Below are 23,516 nucleotides of genomic sequence, written 5' to 3' on the forward strand. Positions count from 1 at the left end.
TTTCTAAGAAATAACTGTCTGCGAGAAACCCATCAGAGCTGGAGATAATATGTGATGCTACAAAAGTTGATGGAGCAGGATGGCGGGCATCTGGGATCCTTAATGAAACCTGTGCAGCTGACTTGCAAAAAGGAATCTGACACCATTAAACATCATTGTTCTTTCTAATCTAGTGTATATGTAACCCGCTCAACGAACCATCAAAGTCCTACATCAGAACTAGTCATCCGAACTCACCAGAATTTAAAAATACAGATCAAAAACATTCACTTGGTAGGGCATTTTTTCCAGATATTCTGTGAAAATAGCAGTGTCCGTTTTCTGTATTTCTTTGGTATTCATCCTTGCTTTTATTTACTCGCCTTAGTATGTTTTACCAGTACATTCTGCTAGTAGAATGGCCTTTCAAACTTGACCTCATTTATAATCGTCTGTCTGTGTTCGTCTATCCGACAAAATTCTTGTGAAAACAAGATACTTTGTTAAACGTTTTTTGCTTTAAAAGGGCTTTTGTTTTACAGTGGTCAATGCACATTGGCCTATATTACTAAGTGGAGAAAATAGCCCATAGGAATACCGACCTTAGCAACTAGCTTGTGTTGTACTACTTTTCAGAGGCATTTACCAATTGGAAAATCTCTAATTTTTTATTAGGTAAGTTCTCATTTCCAATTAAACCAAAGCCATATAAGATGAATTTCAGCTATGTTTTGACAAATAATAAATAATATGATGTTTTTTAATTTGACAATATTGGTTTTGAGAATGTTTATTTCTGTTTATCAGCTTCTGGGCTTCCAGTCTACTTCTATGAATTTCAGCATCGGCCAGATAAATTTCAAAACCTGAGACCAGACTTTGTAAAAGCTGATCATTCAGATGAGCTTGGTTTTGTGTTTGGTGGAGCCTTCATTGATGGAGACTTCGATATGGGTAAGACATAGTTTCATTTTACATCAGAAGCAGATTCCAGTTTTTGCTTAAAATCATGATTTCCTACTTGTAATGTTTATGTTTTGTGCATTCCAGTAGATATTTTTCATTAATTTCCCAATTTTTGAAATTCAATGATACTTCTGCCCGATACTGCATCGGTCATTGGACTGACCGACACCCGGTCTGTGATCCCGACCACCTAATTAGTACTTTTGGCTTGCCTATTTTTTTTATAAGATACATATTTGCTGGCAGCTCTATTCCAGATGAGTTTAAATGCTTGACAATTAGCATTTTGCTGTGCATATCTGTGCTTAAGAGGACAATTATCTATGGACTTCTCCGACCATCTTAGCGGGAGACAGCTATGACAACGCGGGCTTTACACCGCGCTGCCATTACGACGCTGCCATCACAACGCAAGTCGTTACAACGATATGGCGCTAGATACTAAGGAATAGTAGATTTACTATTCCAACACCTTCCCTACTGTTGCGTAGGCTGGAGTTGGAATAGGAAATCATACTATTCCAAAATCCAGCACCTACAGCGCAAGTCGTTGTAACGACTTGCGTTGTAATGGATGCGTCGTAATGGCAGTGCGGTGTAAAAGCCCGCGTTGTCATGACGTACATCCATCTTAGCAGCTCAAACCTCAAACATGTGCTCACTCCCACACATATCAAGGGCCAGACCAAGTCTGGACTAAGCATTTGTTCCTGTACTACCTTACAGTATCCCCATGCTTATGGTCACAACCACCATCATATCAAATTCTCATTAACTGAATTGTCCCCCCAAAAACCACCACCTCATCCTGGAACTTTCTCTAGGAGCTAGTCATGGGTCGATCTGAGTTCCTTCTGTGACTCTCGGGCAACCATACCTGATCCAAATAATAACATCAATCAATATGGAAAGGCAATCTCCGACTGGTTAACAAGTGCCAGCCATTTCCATTCCCCACTACGTAGATCAAAACAGGTTAGGTGGCGTGATGCTTCCAAATGGTTCACAGACGACCTAAAACTAGCCAAGCTAGAATTACGCCACTGTGAAGGTAAATGGTGAAAGAATTATTTCCCGGATACAAAGGGAATCTTTGTAAAGCACCTCAAGTAATACAAAATGCACACTTTGTAAGCAAAATATACCTTTTTACAAACAAAATCTTCTCATATACAAACAAATCCAAGGAGATCTTCGAAATTGTCTCTAAACTCTCAAATCCTGACAGAGTCAAACTACCCATCGCCCCGTCAGACTCTCTGTGACACACTTAATACTTCCTTCATTGACAAAATCGATATTAAAAAAACATCCCTACAAGCTGCCTCTCAAATAATATCACCCTGAAAGACATGAACTCTGTCACCTGATATCAGCAAGGATTGTCTCTAGGACATGCTGTTCAAAGTAAAATCAGGCTCTCCAAATGATACCTACCTGCCTAAAGTTAAAAATAAACGGTAGTCTCAAAAGTCCCGGACCCAAGCCTGGCCTTTTTTAACCCCTCCCTCAACCTAGGGAATGTACCTAGCATATTCAAGGAGGCTATGTTGGAACCCCGCCAGAAGAAATTTGGCAAAGACTCGCTTACATTGAAAAACTATCGCCTCATAACCCTATTACCTTTCTTGGCTAAGGTAATTCAAGCTCATGTAGCACAAATACTCTGTGCCTTCCTATAGGAATTCAAATGTTTGGACCCATTTCAGGCAGGTTTCTGTCCAGCCCATTCCGCAGAAGCAGTCATCCTCTCTATGATGGACTATATGCGTGAAAAATGCAACAGAGGCTTCACCCAGGCGCTAGTCCCCCTCAACCTGTTGGTGGCTTTAGACCATAACCTCCTGGTGGACCACGCCAAGATCACGGGGCTCCGGGGTCTGGCGCTTGACTGGATTACCTCGTTTCTAAAGGACAATTCTCAATCTGTCCTCCTAACCTTGCATAACTCTTCTAAAGTCTATCTAGATTGTGGAGTCCCACAGAGCTCGTCCCTCTCCCCACCTCTGTTCAATTTATATATTCGCCCTCTAGTCCACACACTCAAAAGAAGGAAATGCACAATCTACAGCAATGAGGATGACATTCAACTACTCTTCAGGTTTGGCAACTCCCCTAAATATAAGGAGAACTTTCAAACCACATTGCTTTTCATCTGTGACTGGATGAACAGCAACCATCTGAAATTAAACTCGGACAAGACCGAAATTGTCATCCCTACAAGCAAGCTGGAATATTGGACTGCATCTTTCTAATCTCCTAAAATGGGAATCTCCTAACTCCCAAAAATCAGTAAAGAGTTTCAGGGTGAATATTGATGATGACCTCTCTATGAACCCACAAATTGGTGCAGTGAATTGCTCATCCCTCTCAATGCTTCGCAGAATCAGGAAAATTGTGAAATTCCTTATCCCGGAGTCCCTTATTCAAGTTGTCATCACCCTTGTCCTCTGTAAGATAGATTATGTCGCTCCCCATATATGGGCCTACCTAAATGCCACATTTATAGGCTTCAAATTGTCCAGAACAAGGCAGCCAGATCAATATATCAACAGTTTAAACAATGCCACATCACCCTCCTGATGAAAGACCTCCACTGGTTGCATGTAGAACAAAGAACAATCTTTAAAACTGGTTGCATGGTTTTCAAAACACTTATTAAGAAAGTTCCACCTTCATTACTTCCTGAATCCAGAAGTACACCACAAAATGCACACTGCGATCTAACCCAGAATGGGTGGCACCAGATTCTCAGGCATCGCATCCACAATCTGGAACTCTTTCCCCCTGGAGATCAGCTACATAAAATTCAGAAAACTGTTAAAACCCTGGTTATTATGACAGATATAGAATTAATGCCTTGCTCAACAGCAACTAAACCTACTTGCCTCCACTCCAGCCCCATGAAACCGACTGGTGTACGTGCACTTAACAAATACTGGTAACATAACATAACATCCACCATTTCTCTGGATAACATTTGAGTTCCCCATGAATGTGGTGTCTCGTTATAAAAACTGACTGCGTGTGTCACGTGCAAAAATTAACAGCTGCCAGAAAGCCCCATGTCACATACAACACCTCAGCCACATTTTTATGCTAGGAGCATGCAGTCTGGGACCGCTAGTTTTTTGGGGAGGTTTGTGGTAATACGAAATACTTAGACTTTGTTAGGCTCTAGCCATGTTGCAGGGACATGCCCTTCCTCCAAAACCCTGCCACTCCAATCTTTGCAGTCCCTTAAAAATACATATAATGAGGTAATCCTCCATCCACCAACCACCTCTAGAGGGCGAAAGAAAGATCAAAGGGGAGGACCTGAACAGGGGTTATTGGACTGTCTGCTGTGTCAAAAAACTGATGCTCTTGTGGTGCAGGAGCTTTGTTAATATGCCCTTGAGGTACAGCCTGTAGAGAAGCATTTTGTTTCATGGAATCTCAAAGATTACCTTAGTAGGCAAGGGTATTGGCGTTGGTTTCTCACTATGACAAACCTTTGGTGGTAGAAGATTTGCATTGTGAAAATCCTGGCTTGGACCTGATGGGTGATGAAACTTCTTGATGGGATTATGATATGGTGTATGTAACATTTATCAAGAATACTTATTATAGGGGATCTGATTTCTGAAAAGGAGATATTCAATTGGATTACCTTCATGTGAACCTGGATTTTGTACCCCAGGCTACAGGCGTGGCCTGTTAGGAGGGATATGACAGTTGTGGATGTCAATCATATGAAATGTTCAATATTATGATACTCAATGAAAAATGTAGGTGTGCTATGTGCAAGGTACCAAAGGTTATTGAAGGATGCGATTTTTAGAGCTGATAACATTGCGAAGATACATTTTCTGATGCAAACTACGAGATGGTAGTGAAGGTGGCCTACCAACAATTCACTAAAAATAAGCATGAAATTATTTGTTGCGTTTTGTTGTCATTATATAATGCTCCTCACTAACAAAAAAAGTGCCCTAGTGTATGAGGATAATATGATTTCCAAACAAATGGACGTGAGCCAGAGCAGGGCCATTGGAAACCCTTATTGTTTCCTTTTATCCTAGTAAGTAACCCATTGTATGATAAGAGAATTCTGTGGACTTCCAACAGAGTCTACATGTATGCATCCAACATCATTTCAGTGACCTCATTGTGCGAAAGTGACCTAAGCCGCTTCAAACGTAATCAATCTTCCAGTACTATCACTCTCACTCTCACTCTCCCTCTATAGGCGCGTGCATGATTTTCCTCATTTTAAAGCATTCTTTCCGACATGTATATCTGTAATAGAGCAGGCAGAGTTCTCAAAGCCCCTATTCTGAGAGCAGAATGATCATGCCACCCAACGGTGGAGCTACACGAGCCCTGCCATTGATGCTTGGAAGAGGACATACATCCTTTTCTATAATGAGCACAGGGGTGGGGTGTGCCTGATGGAAGGAGCAATGATACATCCATGTGGTCCCTTGGGTCTGGAAGAGGACATACATCCTTTTCTATAATGAGCATGGGGTGGGATGTGCCTGATGGAAGGAGCAATGATACATCCATGTGGTCCCTTGGGTCTGGAAGAGGACATACATCCTTTTCTATAATGTGCACGGGGTGGGATGTGCCTGATGGAAGGAGCAATGATACATCCATGTGGTCCCTTGGGTCTGGAAGAGGACATACATCCTTTTCTATAATGTGCACGGGGTGGGATGTGCCTGATGGAAGGAGCAATGATACATCCATGTGGTCCCTTGGGTCTGGAAGAGGACATACATCCTTTTCTATAATGAGCATGGGGTGGGATGTGCCTGATGGAAGGAGCAATGATACATCCATGTAGTCCCTTGGGTCTGGAAGAGGACATACATCCTTTTCTATAATGAGCATGGGGTGGGATGTGCCTGATGGAAGGAGCAATGATACATCCATGTGGTCCCTTGGGTCTGGAAGAGGACATACATCCTTTTCTATAATGAGCATGGGGTGGGATGTGCCTGATGGAAGGAGCAATGATACATCCATGTGGTCCCTTGGGTCTGGAAGAGGACATACATCCTTTTCTATAATGTGCACGGGGTGGGATGTGCCTGATGGAAGGAGCAATGATACATCCATGTGGTCCCTTGGGTCTGGAAGAGGACATACATCCTTTTCTATAATGAGCATGGGGTGGGATGTGCCTGATGGAAGGAGCAATGATACATCCATGTGGTCCCTTGGGTCTGGAAGAGGACATACATCCTTTTCTATAATGAGCATGGGGTGGGATGTGCCTGATGGAAGGAGCAATGATACATCCATGTGGTCCCTTGGGTCTGGAAGAGGACATACATCCTTTTCTATAATGAGCATGGGGTGGGATGTGCCTGATGGAAGGAGCAATGATACATCCATGTGGTCCCTTGGGTCTGGAAGAGGACATACATCCTTTTCTATAATGAGCACAGGGGTGGGGTGTGCCTGATGGAAGGAGCAATGATACATCCATGTGGTCCCTTGGGTCTATCTGCATATACGTGTAACAAAAACCTTCTGTAGTGTTTGAAGATATTATATTGATTACATTTGAAGCACTCAGAATTCAGCCGGATTTTGACAGTAAAACAGAGCTACCTCTGAATAGACAAGGTGTTAATGTGTTATTCCCCAATACGGATTCGCCCACTGGCACTTGATTGTTACTGACACCACAAAACAGAAGCACATTTTAACAACCTAAAATTGTATTAGTAATCGAGACAGAAGTGAACAGAAATGACCAGTTGCAACATTTTATTGTAAATGTAAACCTTGATTTGAAGTTATGTTTTTCTAATGTGCCCTTTCAGGTCCCTTTACTGAAGAGGAGAAGAACCTGTGCAAAACAATGATGAAATACTGGGCTAACTTTGCAAGGACTGGGTAAGGGTAATTTCGTGCTTCTTAAAATTAAAAACTCAGGAAGTCTATTTGCTTCATACATTTTTAACGTCCTGACTCTTCAGACGCTCTTTGCTCTTTTCTCTCACTGGCTTTTATGTTCCTGTATCCCCAACACAGGTTGCCTGTTTAGGCACCTCAAACAGAGATCAATATGACAACGTTTTCCCTGAAGTTAGCTGTTTTACAGCAGACATTGTTGCAAAGACCTACTGCAATTCAATGTATATCCAAACACCTTTGGCCATCTTTCTTACACAGGTTTCTCTTATCACTCTCCCATGTTCGAGACTTATTTATTATCCTTTACTGCCGGTTGTTTTTGAACGGGTAATAACCAACTTTGTGCCTTTTTTACATTTTCACATCTGGTGTTATTGTATTTCTTTTTCTGCTAGAAGTATGATTTTATTGATGCACTAGGTTCCAGGTTTAACTGATTCTGCAACATAGATCAGCTGAATGAATAAAAGATTCACTTCCCAAGGTTTTTGAGCACAAAGATCTCCATCACCCACGAAATGTGTTTGAAATATTTTTACTCCATTTGTTGGTTTAATGTTAGTGGCGCCCAGTGCCATTAACCAGAAACATGGCGTTATTGTTTTCCTATCAATCATCAAAGAGAGAGGGAGGGAAAAATGTAGTGAATACACTCTTAGTCCCCAACAATATAGTTTAAACAACAAAATAGTGTAATTCCTTTAATCACAACCAGGAGAGCATGGAAAAGAGAATACAAATCCTTATAGGTTTGCATATAAGGCCCTCACTCATCCCCCTGGTTGGTGACATGCTTCATCATTGGGCCCCACTGGGAGAGGCTGAATGCCTCCCCAGTGTGCTTCAACGCCAGATTTACTGCGGAGCAGGTTTTTTGTGAAGTGACAAGTGAAGTAGTGGTAGTGTTCTTAAAGTAAAAAATGTCTAAATTGGGTCACAAAAAGAATTTAATTGGGTGATCAATCTGACATATTAAAAGCAATGTGTCGGAAGGGGGCCAAATAGATTGTATGGCTACTTCCTTTTAATTGAGGTCAGGTCAACATGTTTCTGCCAATCACGGTGTAAATTTACCTGGCATTCGTCAGGACCAAATGGACTACACGTCGGCGTATGGGCGCGCTAAGGCCCACCCTAACCTGAGGGTGTGTATGTGAAAAGTGTAAAAAAGTGCAAGGAAAAAAGACTCCTTTTCAAGGTAACCTCAAATTCAGAGGAACCTGTTGCACCTGCAAAGGAAGACGACAAAAACACACATAAAGAAAAGACAAAACATACAATTAGTTTCTGTTCTCTATGTTGAGCATGTTAAATGTCTCCCATGCTCTAGAATATTTTAGTGCTCAGGTTGTAAAGATCACTTTCCAGTTATTAGCTGTACTGCTTAATAAAAACATCGTGATACTGCCTGGCCTGAGCGATTAGACCATGGCTGGTGCATGTTTAGTATTGCATGAAAATGTAAACTTTAAAAACACCTGCACGCCTCCAGGGCATTTAGCGGCACATTAAGTGGTTGTTTGTAGATCAATGGACCCAAAGCGGCCAGTGAGCTAAACGATGTGTCAAATGCAAACTAAAACCCCATGCACAATTGCTTTTAAAATTCTCACTTGTGGGGTGAGAGAATCCCACACCATGGGTAACGGGAGGGGGGTGGTGGCGAAATTGGCACACCCTACGGGGGAAACAAATGAACAGAGTAAATGCTTTTCTTAAATAGTAGGTTCATGCGGCCAGCGCAAAGTACTTAGCTGTTGGTAGAGGCAGGAGACTTACGCCCTCGTCACCAGGCACCCACTCGGTATCTGTATCCAACCTTCTGGAGCTGGACCACGAAGATGGCCGGTATCAGAGGGGCTGTTGTATATAAAGGCAAGGGATAATGGTGTACGTCTGGCGTTGAAGCACACTGGGGAAGGCATTCGGCCTCTCCTGGTGGGGTCCAATGATGAAGCATGTCACCAACCAGGTTGGTGAGTGAGGGCCTTATATACAAACCTATAAGGATTTGTATTCTCTTTTCCATGCTCTCCGGGTTGTGATTAGAGGAATTACACTCTTTTGTTCTTTAAACTATATTGTTGGGGACTAAGAGTGTATTCCCTACATTTTTCCCCTCCCTCTCTCTTTGATGATTGATATTTAGCAGCGTACAGCTGTGAGAGTTGAATAGAAGCAGAAAAATACCTTTATTTCTTCTGCTCTTGTTTTTAGAAAAGAACCTTGTCTTATTCATGCCCTTCTCTTAACCCCTTTCCCCACACCATGGCGAACCTTGGGCTCACATACTCAGAATCAGAGGTAGATGCCATTGTAGCTGACCCCTCGCTCTTTGCTGATCCGGCCATCTCACAGGCCATTGCCCACACTACTGAATGGGATAAATTAACTGAACAAAAACGTGATAGGATTCGGACCATCCTTCATGGGACCATACTAAAAGAATACCTCTGTACCAACACTGCACCTAGAGGTCTTCTGGTGACTAATGCTCCCCGTATCTTCCTCAATGACGCAAACTTCCCTAGAGAATGGGCCAAGATAGCATGGCACTGCACACGCGATTGGCTAGTGCTGATAATAATAAACGCACTACGCCTATCGAAAGCCTTGATGGTGGAAATTCAACAAACCGAAACACACTTCAAAACCACCCTGACAGGATACAAGAAAAAAACTGGGAGAAATCAATAAAGAATTAACAGAGTACAAAGACAATTTAATGCAGTCTAAGGTGACTCAATTCCTGAAAGATTTAAAGAAATTCGAATTAAACAAAGTTTATCCGTATGCCGACCCGAACTATACACCACCAAGCAAGAGTGCCAACAACTCTGATAAATGTTATTGTTTTCCTGGCAAGCTGACCTGATCATCCACACATATGTCTGAAAAAGCAAAGCAAAGATTTCAGGTGAGCATAAAAATACTTTCAATGAATTGCATGCACTGTGCCTTCCATCCAAATTTGGATACCGCCAGTAGATGTCTAGAGCCCCTTGACTGCATTGGCAGTGTTCCTATGGCATGAACACACCCAGCCTCTATCAAGTTTGATCCAGACTGCCTCTTCCACCACACTGCAGCAGTCTGCATCCAAGGAGTGAACACCACTGTAGAGTGGGACCAGAGTGCCAGGGGTGCATGCAGGGAAAAGACTATTGAGGCAACAAGCCTTGGACGAGAGACTCCCAGGTTGCAGAGGAAAATTAGGATTACATTCCGTATTTTTGAGGTGAAAGGAGGACTGATAGCAAAGGTGAGATCTGTAAAGCGCAATTCACTTAGGTCCTTAGCCAGGGATACATTTGCATTCCGGTATGTGTCTTACCTGCATTTAATACAAAACAAAAAGTGACTAATCTTTGATAAAGGCAGCCGGGTTATGGAAGATTGCACTGCCAAGTCAAGTCACTTAGGTTCCAAAATATTGCCCACTTCAGCTGGCCAGCTGCCATTGACCATAAAGTTAAAACATTCATTCAAGGGTATGAGAGGCAATATATATACAAAGTATCTCACAAAATTTGCGTTTAGAGAAAGAAATGAGTCCACGTTGCTGTATGTAGCCTTAGTGTGTCTTTAATACAGATGTGCTTGGTTTTCATAGGTGAACAGCCAACGCGTTTCGCCCAAACATGGGCTTCTTCAGGGCTGTAATATCATTCAATATATATACATATTTAGAATCCAAATATTAACCAAATATTGAGTGCAAGCCAAAGGTGACTTTTATTTAAAGTATTCTGGGTGCAAAAAGCACAGGAAAAAAGAGAGGGGAAGAGTATAATAAGGGAAGAGAATCCTTTAGAGAGTAAGTAGAGAGACCAATGCTGTATCACAGCCGGTATGAAAGTTCAAGTTTGAAGCAGTATGAGGAAGGGAAAATTCAACCCTAGGGTAAAGGAGTGCCAGTTTACCTCAGAACAGTGCACCAAACCTAAAAGTGGAAGGTTGACCTGACCGGTGCGCCAGGCTGAGTATATGTGAGGAAAGGTAGGTTCATCAAAATCCATCAAGTGATCTCATTGTGCTAGGAAATACACCACTAAATCCCGTAGAAAAATATTTTACATGACGCAAATAAAAATATTTTTCCGAGATAGCAAAGGTGATATCTGTAAAGTGCAATTCACTTAGGTCTTTAGCCAGTGATACATTTCCATTCCGGTATGTGTCTTTCCTGCATTTAATACAAAACAAAAAGTGACATCACCTTCTGAACAATGTTTCACTTAATTGGCCTTACTCCGCAAGAGGATGTCATAGCTTTGCCTTCCCAGCAAATGTTCACACCCTATATCTCAAAGAGATCAATAGTCTGTACACCCTTTCACAACAACGCAGCTCTATTGGGTACAACATAATCTCTACTATAAGCTTGCACCACCCTCCCACTGTGCACTTCAACTGACCCACTCCCAGCAACGATTCACCTTCCCCATGAGACATAAATCTTTAACATCATCTTCCTAACTATAGATCATGTGCATTTACTTAACAGCATCAAAATACCTCATCACTGCAAAAATGGTATATCCACATTGGCTTCAATAACAACACCTTCTCACAACCATCATCAGTCTCCAAACAATGGTTCCACTACTTTTACTTCATCTGCATCATAGTGCAGCATTACGCTCTCAACATTGGTGTGCCTCAACTGATCTCAGCGGCATCAAGCCACAGAATTGCCTCTTCTGCTTTGACTCAATAGCATTATCATGTCAGAGACCTTAATATCAGTGATCTTCAGTGCCTTCCCAAAATATGGTTCATCTCCACTGACTTCAACAGCATCATGAAGGGTCTGATTTAGTTTGGTGGATAGGTGCTCCATCACAAATGTGACAGATATCCCATCTGCCTTATTGCAAGTGCACTATATCCTTGTAAAAAGGTGGATGGGATCTCCGCCATGTTTGTGACAGAGTACCCTTCTGCCAGATGCTAAACCAGATCCTAAGTCTCTTGATCACTCTATTAACAATTGTCCTGCTTCATTTGAACACCTGCATTACATTCAAATACATTTTTAGGGTTAACTTTAATGTAGTGTACCATCAAGTCAGGTTTGACCTTAACAGTATTGCATGCAATAATGGCAAAATAAAATAGTTATTTCCTACGAAAAGAATTGGCAAGGTGAGTTCCTGACCCAGGCAGTTGTCAGGGAAATGTCAGGGAAATAAATTAAGGTTGTCATGTATGGACAAAAGAGCATCTTTCTAATGGCATCACATGTAAATAAAAGCACCCCTGCCTGCCTCTCCACTTCCTAATGATGCTGGCAAGAATCCTCGTGCCAGGGTTTGCACTCTGTCTATGTCCAAATGCTTGCATTAGATTGGCCTGTCCTTTCCCTCAGTTGGTACCGAGCAGCTGTCCACAGTGTATGTTGCCCTTACTATCCCTCACTGTGTCCGGACAAAATATTGGTCTAAATATTTCCGGAGACAGAAATATCTTAAAATAAATATTGTGACATACAGATATCATGATGCACAAATATCGTTGACAAGAAAATTATTTTTTGAGGTAAGTAATATTGTTTCAAATAATTATTGATGTTTTAATATCGTTTTCACTAAATCAGTGGTTAAAAGTATTATTTTTTAATTAACTGAATGTACTTTAGTTGATATAATAACTTTATGTGTTACTATTGTGTATATATAAATGTAAGTATACATTTGTAAATATAGTTTATAATTTTAAGTAAATTAAACTTGAAATGTGTAATGATTTATAGTTTTGTAGCGGTTGTTGGGTTTATAGGGGGCTAAAGTGGGAAGTTAATTAGTTAATAATTATGAATTTTTTAATACATTTTATTTAATGATATGACCGATATTTATAATTTAAATGATATAATATTGATTTATTTTGGTTATATGTTATTTGTGGGCTGTTAGGTTTGTGGGATATAGGGTGGGAGGTTAATACAGTTATAATTAATCAGCAACAAACTGTTAATTGTTAATTAATTTAATTTGTTAATTGATCTTTAATTCAGTAATTTATGTAATACTTTTTTATTTTACTTTACTGATAGTTTGGTTGGAGACTGCTAGGTTTGTGTGGGTGTGAAGTTAATTAAGTAATACTTAATTTACAATTTATTAATATTTTTTTAACTATATTATATTGCTAGGTGTGTAGGGGTCTCAGCCTTGAAGTTAATAAATACATGATTAATGAACAATTATTAATTATTTATTTGATATTAAATATGTACCTTATAGAATCGTTTTTTCTAAGTTGTATTTTAGATGTGGGCTGCTTGGTTTGTAGGGATATAGAGTGTGAAGATAATTAAGTAATAATTCAATAACAATTATTTACTATTGTTTATGTTTTTATTACATATATACATGTTAATGAGTATTTTTTATATTAAGAGTTTAATATTTTTTCTTCATTCATGATGTTACTTATTTATGCAATGTGTTTGAAGTGAAGTACTTTCCCTACTCATGTTTAGACTGTAGTAGGATTAACCCCTTTGCAGTTCAACACTTTCCCTACGGTTGTGTTTGGAGTAGGAATAGTAAACCTCACAGCTCTGAAATCCAATGCTATCCTATGGTTGTATAGACTGGAGTGGAAATAGTAAATTTTACCCCGACAAAGTCCAACACTTACCCTACTGTAAGGCTGACTGGAGTGGGACTAGTAAATGTCACCCCATCAGCATCTGATGCTTTCCCTACTGTTGCCTTGTTTGGAGTAAGAATTGTAAATGTAGCCCCTCGGAAGAATAACACATTCCTTACTGTTGTGTTTGGTGTGGGAATAGAAAATGTTACTCCTTCAAAATCCAAGTCTTTCTCTACTTTTGCACTGTTTCGAGTCAAAGCCCCCATGGTCCCTGACGGCTGCCCAGCTTCTGCCGGAGCTGGCATTGCTTTGACACAGAGAGAGCTGCTAATATGCTAACAAGCAATTGTGCTCCACTTTGAGTAAGCGAAAGCAAAATGCCCTCACTTTCTCAAAGCAGAGCACAATTTGCTATGGCTTGACAGGAGAGGTAAAGCTATGTCCCGGGGGTGCCGGTCCCCTGGGCCATCTAGGGCTTCAGGAGGGGGCCGCATGCCCCCTCTCCTTTGTAGGCTACAGCCCCAGGGAGGTGATAGTCCTCAGGGCTCTGGGGGACTGGAGCTTCCTGCAGTAATATTACATTTAGTCCTGGTTTGGTGGTGGTCCCCGGGGCTGTGGGTGGGCAGCATGACCCCATTGCATTTATGTCATATTTCCTCCCCGGGGAGGTGGCGGTCCCCTGGGCTGCGGGAGGGTCTCGCAAACCCCCCGCATTATTACAACATTTGTCCTGTGGAGGTGGCAGTCCCCATGGCACAGAGATTGCCCAGAGCAACCCCTGCGTAAATAAAATGGTGAAGAATGCCCCGGGGAGGTGGCGGTCCCTGGGGCTGCAGGGGAGGTACTCATTTTACAAATAGTGCCAGGGAGGGGTGGCCCCTAGGGCTGCCAGGGGCCCACACGGGACCCTCCGCATCATTTTATTATTAGCCGCGGGGAGTTAGGCAGGCCAGCTACAGTATCAGGGGGACCCGTGAAACAGTACCTTTGGAGATGCAGGGCATCTGACCTTGCGGGGAGCCCTGGAGGAGTGGCATTGGCAGGCGTTGTTCTGGAAGTCAGTGCAGGAGTCGTTGAGCCCTTGAAGTCACACACATTGCTTGTCAAACTCCATGAATTTGAAGTGAGGAGCGCTGGAGCCTGCAGACATCAGGGCAGTGGAGTGAAGTAGAACTGTGCAACATGTGGTACCCTCAGGTCGCAGTGCAGGCAGCCACTCAGTGACAGTCGTCAAGTGGCGTCAGTGAGACCAGGGCAGCAGTGCGAAGTGAGGTGTTGCTTGTTGCTGTGCTGAAAGCTCACGGTGCAAGCAGTATTGTTGTTGCTGAAGCGCTGTCATCGTTAGACCCAAGGCTGCAGTGCGAGGTGGGGCAATTCAGTGTGCAGGGCCCACAGGTCATAGTGCAGGCAGTGGCATCGGTTGACGATCTGGAGTCAATGGCGCTGGCAGTGGTGGGCCCAGGCTGGGGTGTGCAACGGGCCATGCATCTAGTAACCTAGGAGCGGTGCCCCCAAACCAAAATACAAGCAGCGGCGTTGGTGTCAGCTTGGACCATCAGTGAGATCAGGGCTGCGGTGCGAAGTGGGACAGTGCTCTGTGTTCTTCACAAGCAGTGTTCACAGGTCGTGGTGCAGGCAGCGACGTCGTTGCGGAGTGCCATGACCACAGGTCACGGTGCAAGCAGCGGCTGTGTGGCTGCATTGAACTGTGGTGTCCGTGACAGCAGGGTTGCGGTGCGAAGTGCGGCAATGCCCTCTGTGTTGCCTTCAGGTCACAGAGAAGGTAAAATCATTGTTGACAGTGTTGGGGTGCCTTTCTCTTCTGTGGCCGCTGAAACGTCCAGTTCCAGAAGTCAGTACCCAGAAGATGTTAAAGTCGTTGATTTAATTGAGACTTCCATTAAGAAGCAAGCTCTACATCAAGCCCTTGGAGATACTTAGTATTCAGAAAAAACAGTCCAGTCTATTCCCTGGGCAAGACAAAAGCAGCAACTGCAGGCCAACCCAGCAAAGCACACAGCAAAGTGGTAGTCTCTACTCACAGCTCTTCCAGCTCTTCTTCCTGGCAGATTCCTTAGTCCAGAAGTAATCTAGTGTTCTGAGGTCAGGGCCCCAATTATTATATCACATTTTCCTTTGAAATGGGTACAAACAAAGTCCATTTGGCATACATAACCAGTTCTGCATGGCTCAGTCCAGGTGTTCTACAGGAGGTGGAGACAGCTTTGTGGAAGGCAGTCACAGTCCATTCATGTGCAAATGACATCTCCTCCCACTACTCAAAATCCAGCTAGGTCTATTCAGCCTGGCTATGAGTCACCCAGGTAAGGCACAAAACACCGCACCCCCCCACCCCCATTGTATCTGTTTACTGCAAATGCACATCCCCAGCTCCTGTCATTCTGAACCCAGATGGTTATTACACAAATGGCAGAAGCACACAGGATGGTTAAGCAAGAAAATTCCCACTTTCTAAAAGTGCCATTCTCAAAGACACAATATAAAAATAATCTTTACTAAAAGATGTCTTTTTTTAATTCTGAGTTCAGAAAGCCTAAACTCCAGTTTCCTATCTTGTCCAAATGGAAGGTTATACTTTTATGGTGCTACAAGACAACTCCCATGTTAACCTAGGAGACAGATAGTCTTACAATAGTGAAACATGAAATACACAGTACTTCACAATCAGGACATGTAAAACACACCAGTAAATGTCCTACCTTTCACATACACTGCACCCTGCCCATGAGGGTACTCTGGACCTACCTAAGGGGTGCCTTACATGATAGAAAAGGCAAGCACTGGTTATAATATTCTGCTTCTTCCGAGTTTCAAAACTGATAAAGGGGAGATATGTGTGTAAGTAGTCTTTGCTATTAGCTTTATCAAACGATATTTGCTTTACCACAGTTTATTGGTCACACAAGTTCATTTGGTAATTCAGGCAAAACCTAGGGCCAAGTGTAGTTTGTGCAGAACCCTTCATTTTAACTCTTGAAAAACACAATATGTTCCTGATGTTAAAGTTACTGTAGGACTCAATAATCCTGCTACTTTTTACTCTGGTGTATTTGTGCTCTAGCTTGCACTGTTTTTTTTTACATTCATCTCTTGAAGGAGAACATTGTCAATTTTCTGTTGACGCATATCTTTTAATTGTACTAGTGACTACTTTAACCTGACCCACCTGCAAGTGACATAACTCATACCATAATGCTGCTGAAACTAACGTGTGCTTCTAATGCGTTTTAACGAATTGTATGCTGATTAGCTACCGCATCGCAAAAGTTTATTGAAATTCTCAGCATCGGTTCAAATAATACGCTAGTCTGTTTTTGTTCTTTGCTGCAGGTACCTATTTTTGTTTTAAAAAGGTTAGGCTCTGGGTGTGAGGCTAGAGAAAAGCAGGTGCGCTTGCAATCATGTGAATAGGCTTGCCATTTCCTCCTAGGCCTTTGGTGGCCTTCGCCGATACGCCACTGTAGCTGAATACATTAAAAACATTTAAATTATAGACCACCTCTTCTCTGAAAATGTATCTACTAATGTTTTGTTTAGCACACAGTCTGATGACTCTAGAGGGTGCTTCCTGAGGATCAGGCATAGATGGTACATCTTTGCGTCAGTGTGAAAACCACACGTTTGATGCAACTGTAGGTGACTGTGGGCGAGTTATCAAAGATGGATTCATGATGGAACATGCAGTTGACTTCAAAATAACCTTGGCATGAAAAGAAAGTCAGGGTAGATGGTAAAGAACAGGCTTGGCATGGCTGAATTTAGAAACTACCATCTATAGTCTAAAAGTATTTTGAATGGACTACAAAGAGTGGACTAATATGTTAGGTAAATCCAGGTAAAAGGAGGTGCTGAAATTAAGAAGGGCAACATTGTATGACATTGATCGCGTTCGCAGTTGCAAATTCCTGCATTCAACACGGTTTATATTATATGGCACGTGATGTTGGAGTAGTACAGCATCATGCACGTCACATTCATGTCTGTAGGAAAGACTCTCTCTATTTTCCAGCCCTATCAATTTCCTGGTCTTGTGCATGTGGGCAAACCAGAAGAGTGTTGGTTCTTAGACAGCAATTAAAGGTTTGTTTACGAAAGGAAAGTCTACACTGGGAAAAAATATTGTTTTATTTTTATTTTATTTTAAAGGTTTTATATAGCTCTGGCTAGACCCGGAGGTATCAGAGCGCTTTACATGAGCATCAGATCATAGTTACAAGGTTACACAGTTATTAGAGCATGGCAACATAGTTACTTCAGTCAGTCAGTCAGAATACTTTATTTCGATAAATCAATATCATAAAAAGACAATGGCACTATACAAAATATACAATTGAATACACTCATTAATACAGAATAAAAACAGAGTCATAGGCCAATTAAAAATTATCCAGGAATATTCATAGAATGAAAATTTCATCAACTAAAAACACAATAAATAGAGTAAGAACATTAACCCGTTTGAGTGCCCTCCCTGACGATTTTTTGAGGTACAATCATCATACATATATACATCCAAATTAATTTATGTACAATTACTCAGACAGTTTCTTATTTCTAATCCTTACAGCACCCACCAAAAAACTTGCAACATGAAAGATGATCCTAGAAGACTGTAATAATTGCAAGTATAGGAGGGCAGGCTTGACCTGCAAAAAGCCCCCCTCCTTAAGTATTGGGACCAAGAAATTCATCCTTAATTCCGTGTAGTGACTACAGAACATCAAAAAGTGCAATGTGTTCTGGGTGGAAAAGTTGTCACAGGAACACGCGGTGCTTTTTCGGGGGTACTCCAGGAAGGAAACAGTCCTAAGTTCAAGTGTATCAAATTAAAACGGAAGCGGGTTAGGAGAAACCTTTGGAAGGGACGGGTCACCACATTAAGGTAGGTTTCAGGACCACATGAACTGGCAATAATGAGATTAGCCCTTACAGTAGTTTTTTTTAATTTGCGTTCCTCTCTCTCCAGAGACAGCAAATCTGCCATTGCTCACTTAATTAGAGCAATATCCTTTGGTCTTATTGACTCTGGCGAGGAGAAAAGCTCCGGTCTCCCAAGTTTAAACAGGGTATTTTTGTAACGTAAGTCAGCCACTCACTCTTGCTATAGTTTTCTAAAAGGAGACAATCTTTCATGATAATATGGTTCAGGGAGATTTCCTGGTTCATCCAGGTCTTCAACCAGCATAATACAGGAGCCATACTTATCATGTCAGAAATAAAGCCTGCCCCCAATTCAGAATGGATAGTGTATGAGGGCGTAGACTGTGGCACTGAAAGGACAGATCTCATAAATTTGTTTTCGGTCACCTGTACACAATCAGGGGAACTATATCCCCATATTGAACTGCCATATGTGGCTACTGCGAGGCATTTTGCCTTCTAGATCTTCATTAGTGCTGCTATAGGCCTAGCCCCAAGTTTTTTCGTAAAGCCCTGGAGTGCAGAGGTAGTTCTTGCAAAGGAGATGTTTCTATTTTTAAGCTGCGGGCCCCAATTCCCTCTCTCATCAAATGTAATCCCCAGGTAGGGGAATGTGGGCACCCTGCTAAGTTCTTCTTTGCCACAGAAAAAAGTTTTAGACTGCTTTTTCCTAGAGCACTTCCCCATAATCATGATTTGGGACTTTTTTACATTTATGTTAAGGTCCAAGGATCCCATAAAGTTCCCGAATACATCCAGAAGCCGCTGTAATCCAACCCCTGTCCATGAAACGAAGGACAGCGTCATCCACGTAGAGGAGAACTATGCGCAGTATGTCAAGGGTAGCCTCCTTTAGAGCAGGTTCAAGGGCGTTTATATATATTGTAAAAAGAAGCGGGGGCAGGATACACCCTTGCCTGACCCCCCTTTCCGAGTTAAAATGACTAGTACAGCGCCCCTCGGCAGTAATCCTGACGGAGGCCAAAAGGCCAGAATGTAAGTCTGCCAGAAGGTCAACTAAGGCCCGATCAAGACTCATGTTAATTAAAATTTGACATAGCTTGGCCCTGTTTACAAGGTCAAATGCCGAAGAGAGGTCCATGAACCCCAATACATTGACCCCTCTTTGACCTTGGTATATTTGTCCACTAACATTTGCAAGTTAAGGCATTGGTCTAATGTGCTCCTTTTTGTTCTAAACCCATACTGTAAATTGGACAGGAGCCCTCTGTCATTGACCCAGTCTGTAATTTTGTGCAAGATTACCCGCCCTAAAATTTTGACCGAGGAATCTATTAGAGAGATAGGTCGATAACAAGAGGGGTCCTGCCTATCTCCCTTCTTAAAGACTGGTATAATAATGGATTTTTTAGCCATTTGACTTTCAGGGCCTGAGATAGAGTATATTTCCTAAAAATTAGTTATCCAGCCCTCGTCTGGAATGTTAGACTCAAGGGGAGTGTTCTCCTCTCCCGAGAATAACGGTTGATTTACAATTTTCCAGAACAGCCCACTATCTCTAAGAGTCTCAGGGGCAAGTAATTGTAACCAGGCCTCATCTTTCAACTAATCTTTCCTCTCTAAGATTGCTTTTTTATAGACAGATCTTAAGATAGCTATTTGGGCTCTGTCCTTAGGGGTCGCTTTCAGGGCCATAAGTAAAACATAGTTCTTGTAAGGTCAAGATAACAATAAGCACAAATACGTAAGGGGAAAAGCAGGCAAGGGGAAAGATTCAGGGGAGGGGGAAGGAGCTGGGAAAGTAGAAAGGTAATGAAGGCGGGAAAGAGGAGGGTGAAGGACATCGCATGGAAAGAGGAGGGGAAGGGTGATGGGGACACAAACCGGTAGACGAGTCAAAGCAACGTCCAAAGTCCAGTATGCTGTGATCCCAGGGGAAGTGGTATCACTTCCCTATCTCTGTTGCGGGAGGCTCCCTTTATGCAGTGGACTCTCTCAGAGGGGTCTCTGAGACTCCAAGGCCTACAGACTGGATCCTTCCCAAAAAGGGGAGAGGGAGTGCTTTGGCAATGGGTGCCATACCATACATCAACTGTGAGTGGCTCCCTAGGCACTGTGTACTCTCTCAGCGGGTACGCTGAGACTCAAGAGTATAAATATTGGATCTTTCCCCAAAGGGCACAACGGACAGGGGGTTAGGCAGAGTAGCAGGCAAGAGGAGAGATTCAGGGGAGAGTGGATAGGAGCTAGGAGCCAGGGAGGTAGACAAGGGGAGAAAGAGTACTAAATGGGAACAAATTTAATTAATGAGTTATTATATAGTGCTGGCTATACCCGATGGAATCAGAGCGCTTTACATGAGGGACAATAATGTTGCAAATTACATCAGTTAAAAGTTACATAAGTATCAAGAAAAGCATTTAAAGAACATAGGGGACAAGGTGAATGGAGCAGGAAGAGTAAGGGGATAGGGTATAGGGGTAGGAGGAAGACAGGACGTAGAAACGAGGGGAAAATCTGCCCAAGGTCCAGCTGGGTAGGTGACGGCAGGGAGGGGGAGTCCACAACTCATCTCCTCTATATGGTAGCTCCACGGGCATCAGCCAAATCGCTAGGTCTCCACAGTCTGGGGTAAGTTCTGCAGGTTCCAAGCCCTGATGTGTAGGCAGGTTAGGGGATAGGTTCAAGGTCTGGTCAATGTCCAATTGTTGTCCCAGCGAAGTAAAACAACGTGTTGGGGAACACTATGGAAGCCATCTTGCAGATGAGGAGCTCATGGACTTCTGGTAGCGGCGGACCTCGCGGAGAGCCACAGTGCCGGGCCGGTAGCGGTGAGGCTTCTTGACTCCGCCAGTGGAAGGCGCGCTCTTGCGGACAGCCTTGGTGGCCAGCTGCTTGCGAGGCGCTTTGCCGGCCGTGGACATGCGGGCTGTCTGCTTGGTGCGGGCCATGGCGGATACGGTCTCTCTCAGCAGTTCGTGATAGTCCCTGTTCTGTATTAGAGTTGTGTCTTAAGAATTGAGCCAGGCACACTGTACTGCGGGGGAAGGAACACTGGAAAAAGACTGGTAGGCCTCGACATGAATCAAATGCATTTGGCTACCAGTTATTTTCACAACCTGGTCCCGCAGAACAGTCGCCCATGCTTTCTTAAAGCAAAGGATACACGATGGCCTTGATGCACCGCTGCTGCTTAGTCTATGGTCCAGCCTGGGGCAGATGATCGCAACAGGATCCCAGCAGCCACGGCGCCTCCAGCTTCATCGCTCGCTGCAGTTTACCACACTGTGCACAGCAGGGCACCTCCCCCAGCAAAACCCGATGGCCCCCCTTCGAGCACCAGCAGAGTCCGCCTTAAATTGCCCGCGTCTGACCTCATGATGTGCCGCTGCAGTCCGCGGGCATCTTCTCCCCGTCCCACGTCTGCCATTTTAAAGTAGTACGTGCAGTTCACTGGGGGTCTCCGCTCTCATTCCACTGCCAGTGCAGACAATTAGAAATGGCTCACCCGCTGTACGATTGCACACAAGTAATTGCACTTCACTATGTGTAATTGAACAACTTGGAAAATTCCAAGTGAGGAAATGCCTCCACATTGCTACAAATTAGAATTCACAAATGTTTTCCAGCCGTACGTATGGAAACTTGCTTTCCAAGAGTACTTCTGGAAAGCTTTGTGGATACCTGGGAGATGTAAATCTGCACCAAGATGAGGCCGTAAATCTGTTTAGCGCCTAGATACCTCCGGGTAATTTTTGCGCTTTAGAAATTCTATTGCATTAATTCATTCATTAGTTGGTGCCGATTTGTGACTTTCTGAGCGACTTGGGCCATCATACTGTTAAAATACTGTCACCCATGGGGTCATTAACAGAGCACACACGAGTTGAATATGCATCTTTCTCCTTTAATTCGAACATTTCGACTCTCCATCTAAAACTGCAACATATTCGAATAATTCTAATATTTCAGGGTATTGGAATGTGAATATTTTATGTGATTGGTCTGCTGATTCACATTATTTTCTTTCGTGAACAATAACAAAAAATGTTTGAAATCGAAAGCAGTGTAAAGATGGAAGTCTTGATTTGTTCTGTGTGCGTCACTAAGGACCTGACGCAGAGTTGGATGTTAAGAGCAATTCCCCTGGTTTCTGTATAAAGGGTTCAATCTAGAGGAAAAGCCACTGGAAGTGTGTCAACCTGGGCAATAATAGAATAATGACAATTCAACCAGTATGCTCCTGCTAGAGCAGCACATACTCTTGAAATTTAAAGTTTTTTCTTCACCACCAAATACGAAGTGAGGCCCTTTATCTACATCCTGCATCATCTAATATGTAATTTCAAGGTTTTATCACATGTGTACTTAATATAACTATTTTTTTTTAATATATGACGTATCCATTGTTGTATTATTTCCAGAAACCCCAATGGTGATGGATTACCTCAATGGCCAGTCTATGATGTTGGAGAGCAGTACCTTGAGATAAACCTTCAGCAGAAGATGGGGAGTAAACTGAGGCATGATAGAATGACATTCTGGAGCAAGATATTCCCTGAAAAAATAAAGGCAACTAACGCCCAAAATAAAAGGACTTTGGAGTTATAATAATCAAGTAGATAGAAATGTGTTTTGGTTTTTGATTGATTAATTAAACAATATTACATTTTAAACTACAATGAAGACTCTCTATGGAGAAGTTAGTCTCATCCTCTTTTGTTTGGGGGGTGTTGTGTGGGAAAGTGCCCTCTTTTTGCATGTTTGCCCCACTTTTTGCTAAACTGCTGATGTGCTTTGACTGAGTGTGCCTTGGGTTCCTGCCAAACAAGTTCTTTCCCTAAACTGCATTGAAAACTGTTACAATGATGGAAGGTCCAGAGGTGGTAGGTTGCAAGTAGGTATTTATTGTAATAAAGAGTTACAGAGGTATGATATTAAAGCCAGGATAGAAAGTAGGCCAGTGAGTATCTCTGTAAATATGCCCCACCAGGAGCTGTCCTTCTGGCAGCTCAGCCTTCATTCACCAACTGAATCTGTTCACCCATCCAACATTCCATGACATGTACAACATTCCATATAGAGAGCAGGGGAAGAAAGAGAATATAGAAATCACCATACAACAAAAACAAAACCCAGTTGGCACTCCT

General features: G+C 42.6%; 1 protein-coding gene across 1 annotated transcript in view; it reads left to right on the forward strand.

Moving 5' to 3' along the window:
- The window catches only part of LOC144799451 (fatty acyl-CoA hydrolase precursor, medium chain-like), a 211,976-nt gene extending 188,928 nt beyond the window's left edge, over nucleotides 1-23,048 (forward strand). Inside the window, exons 12-14 of the mRNA XM_078670767.1 lie at nucleotides 787-933; nucleotides 6,768-6,840; nucleotides 22,791-23,048. Of these exons, the coding sequence (XP_078526893.1) occupies nucleotides 787-933; nucleotides 6,768-6,840; nucleotides 22,791-22,977 (407 nt within the window). The 3' untranslated portion in view covers nucleotides 22,978-23,048. The remainder of the gene's footprint in view (nucleotides 1-786; nucleotides 934-6,767; nucleotides 6,841-22,790) is intronic.
- Nucleotides 23,049-23,516: the final 468 nt, after the last annotated feature.

This window comes from Lissotriton helveticus, chromosome 12 (assembly GCF_964261635.1).
Source record: "Lissotriton helveticus chromosome 12, aLisHel1.1, whole genome shotgun sequence".
Classification (NCBI taxonomy): domain Eukaryota; kingdom Metazoa; phylum Chordata; class Amphibia; order Caudata; family Salamandridae; genus Lissotriton; species Lissotriton helveticus.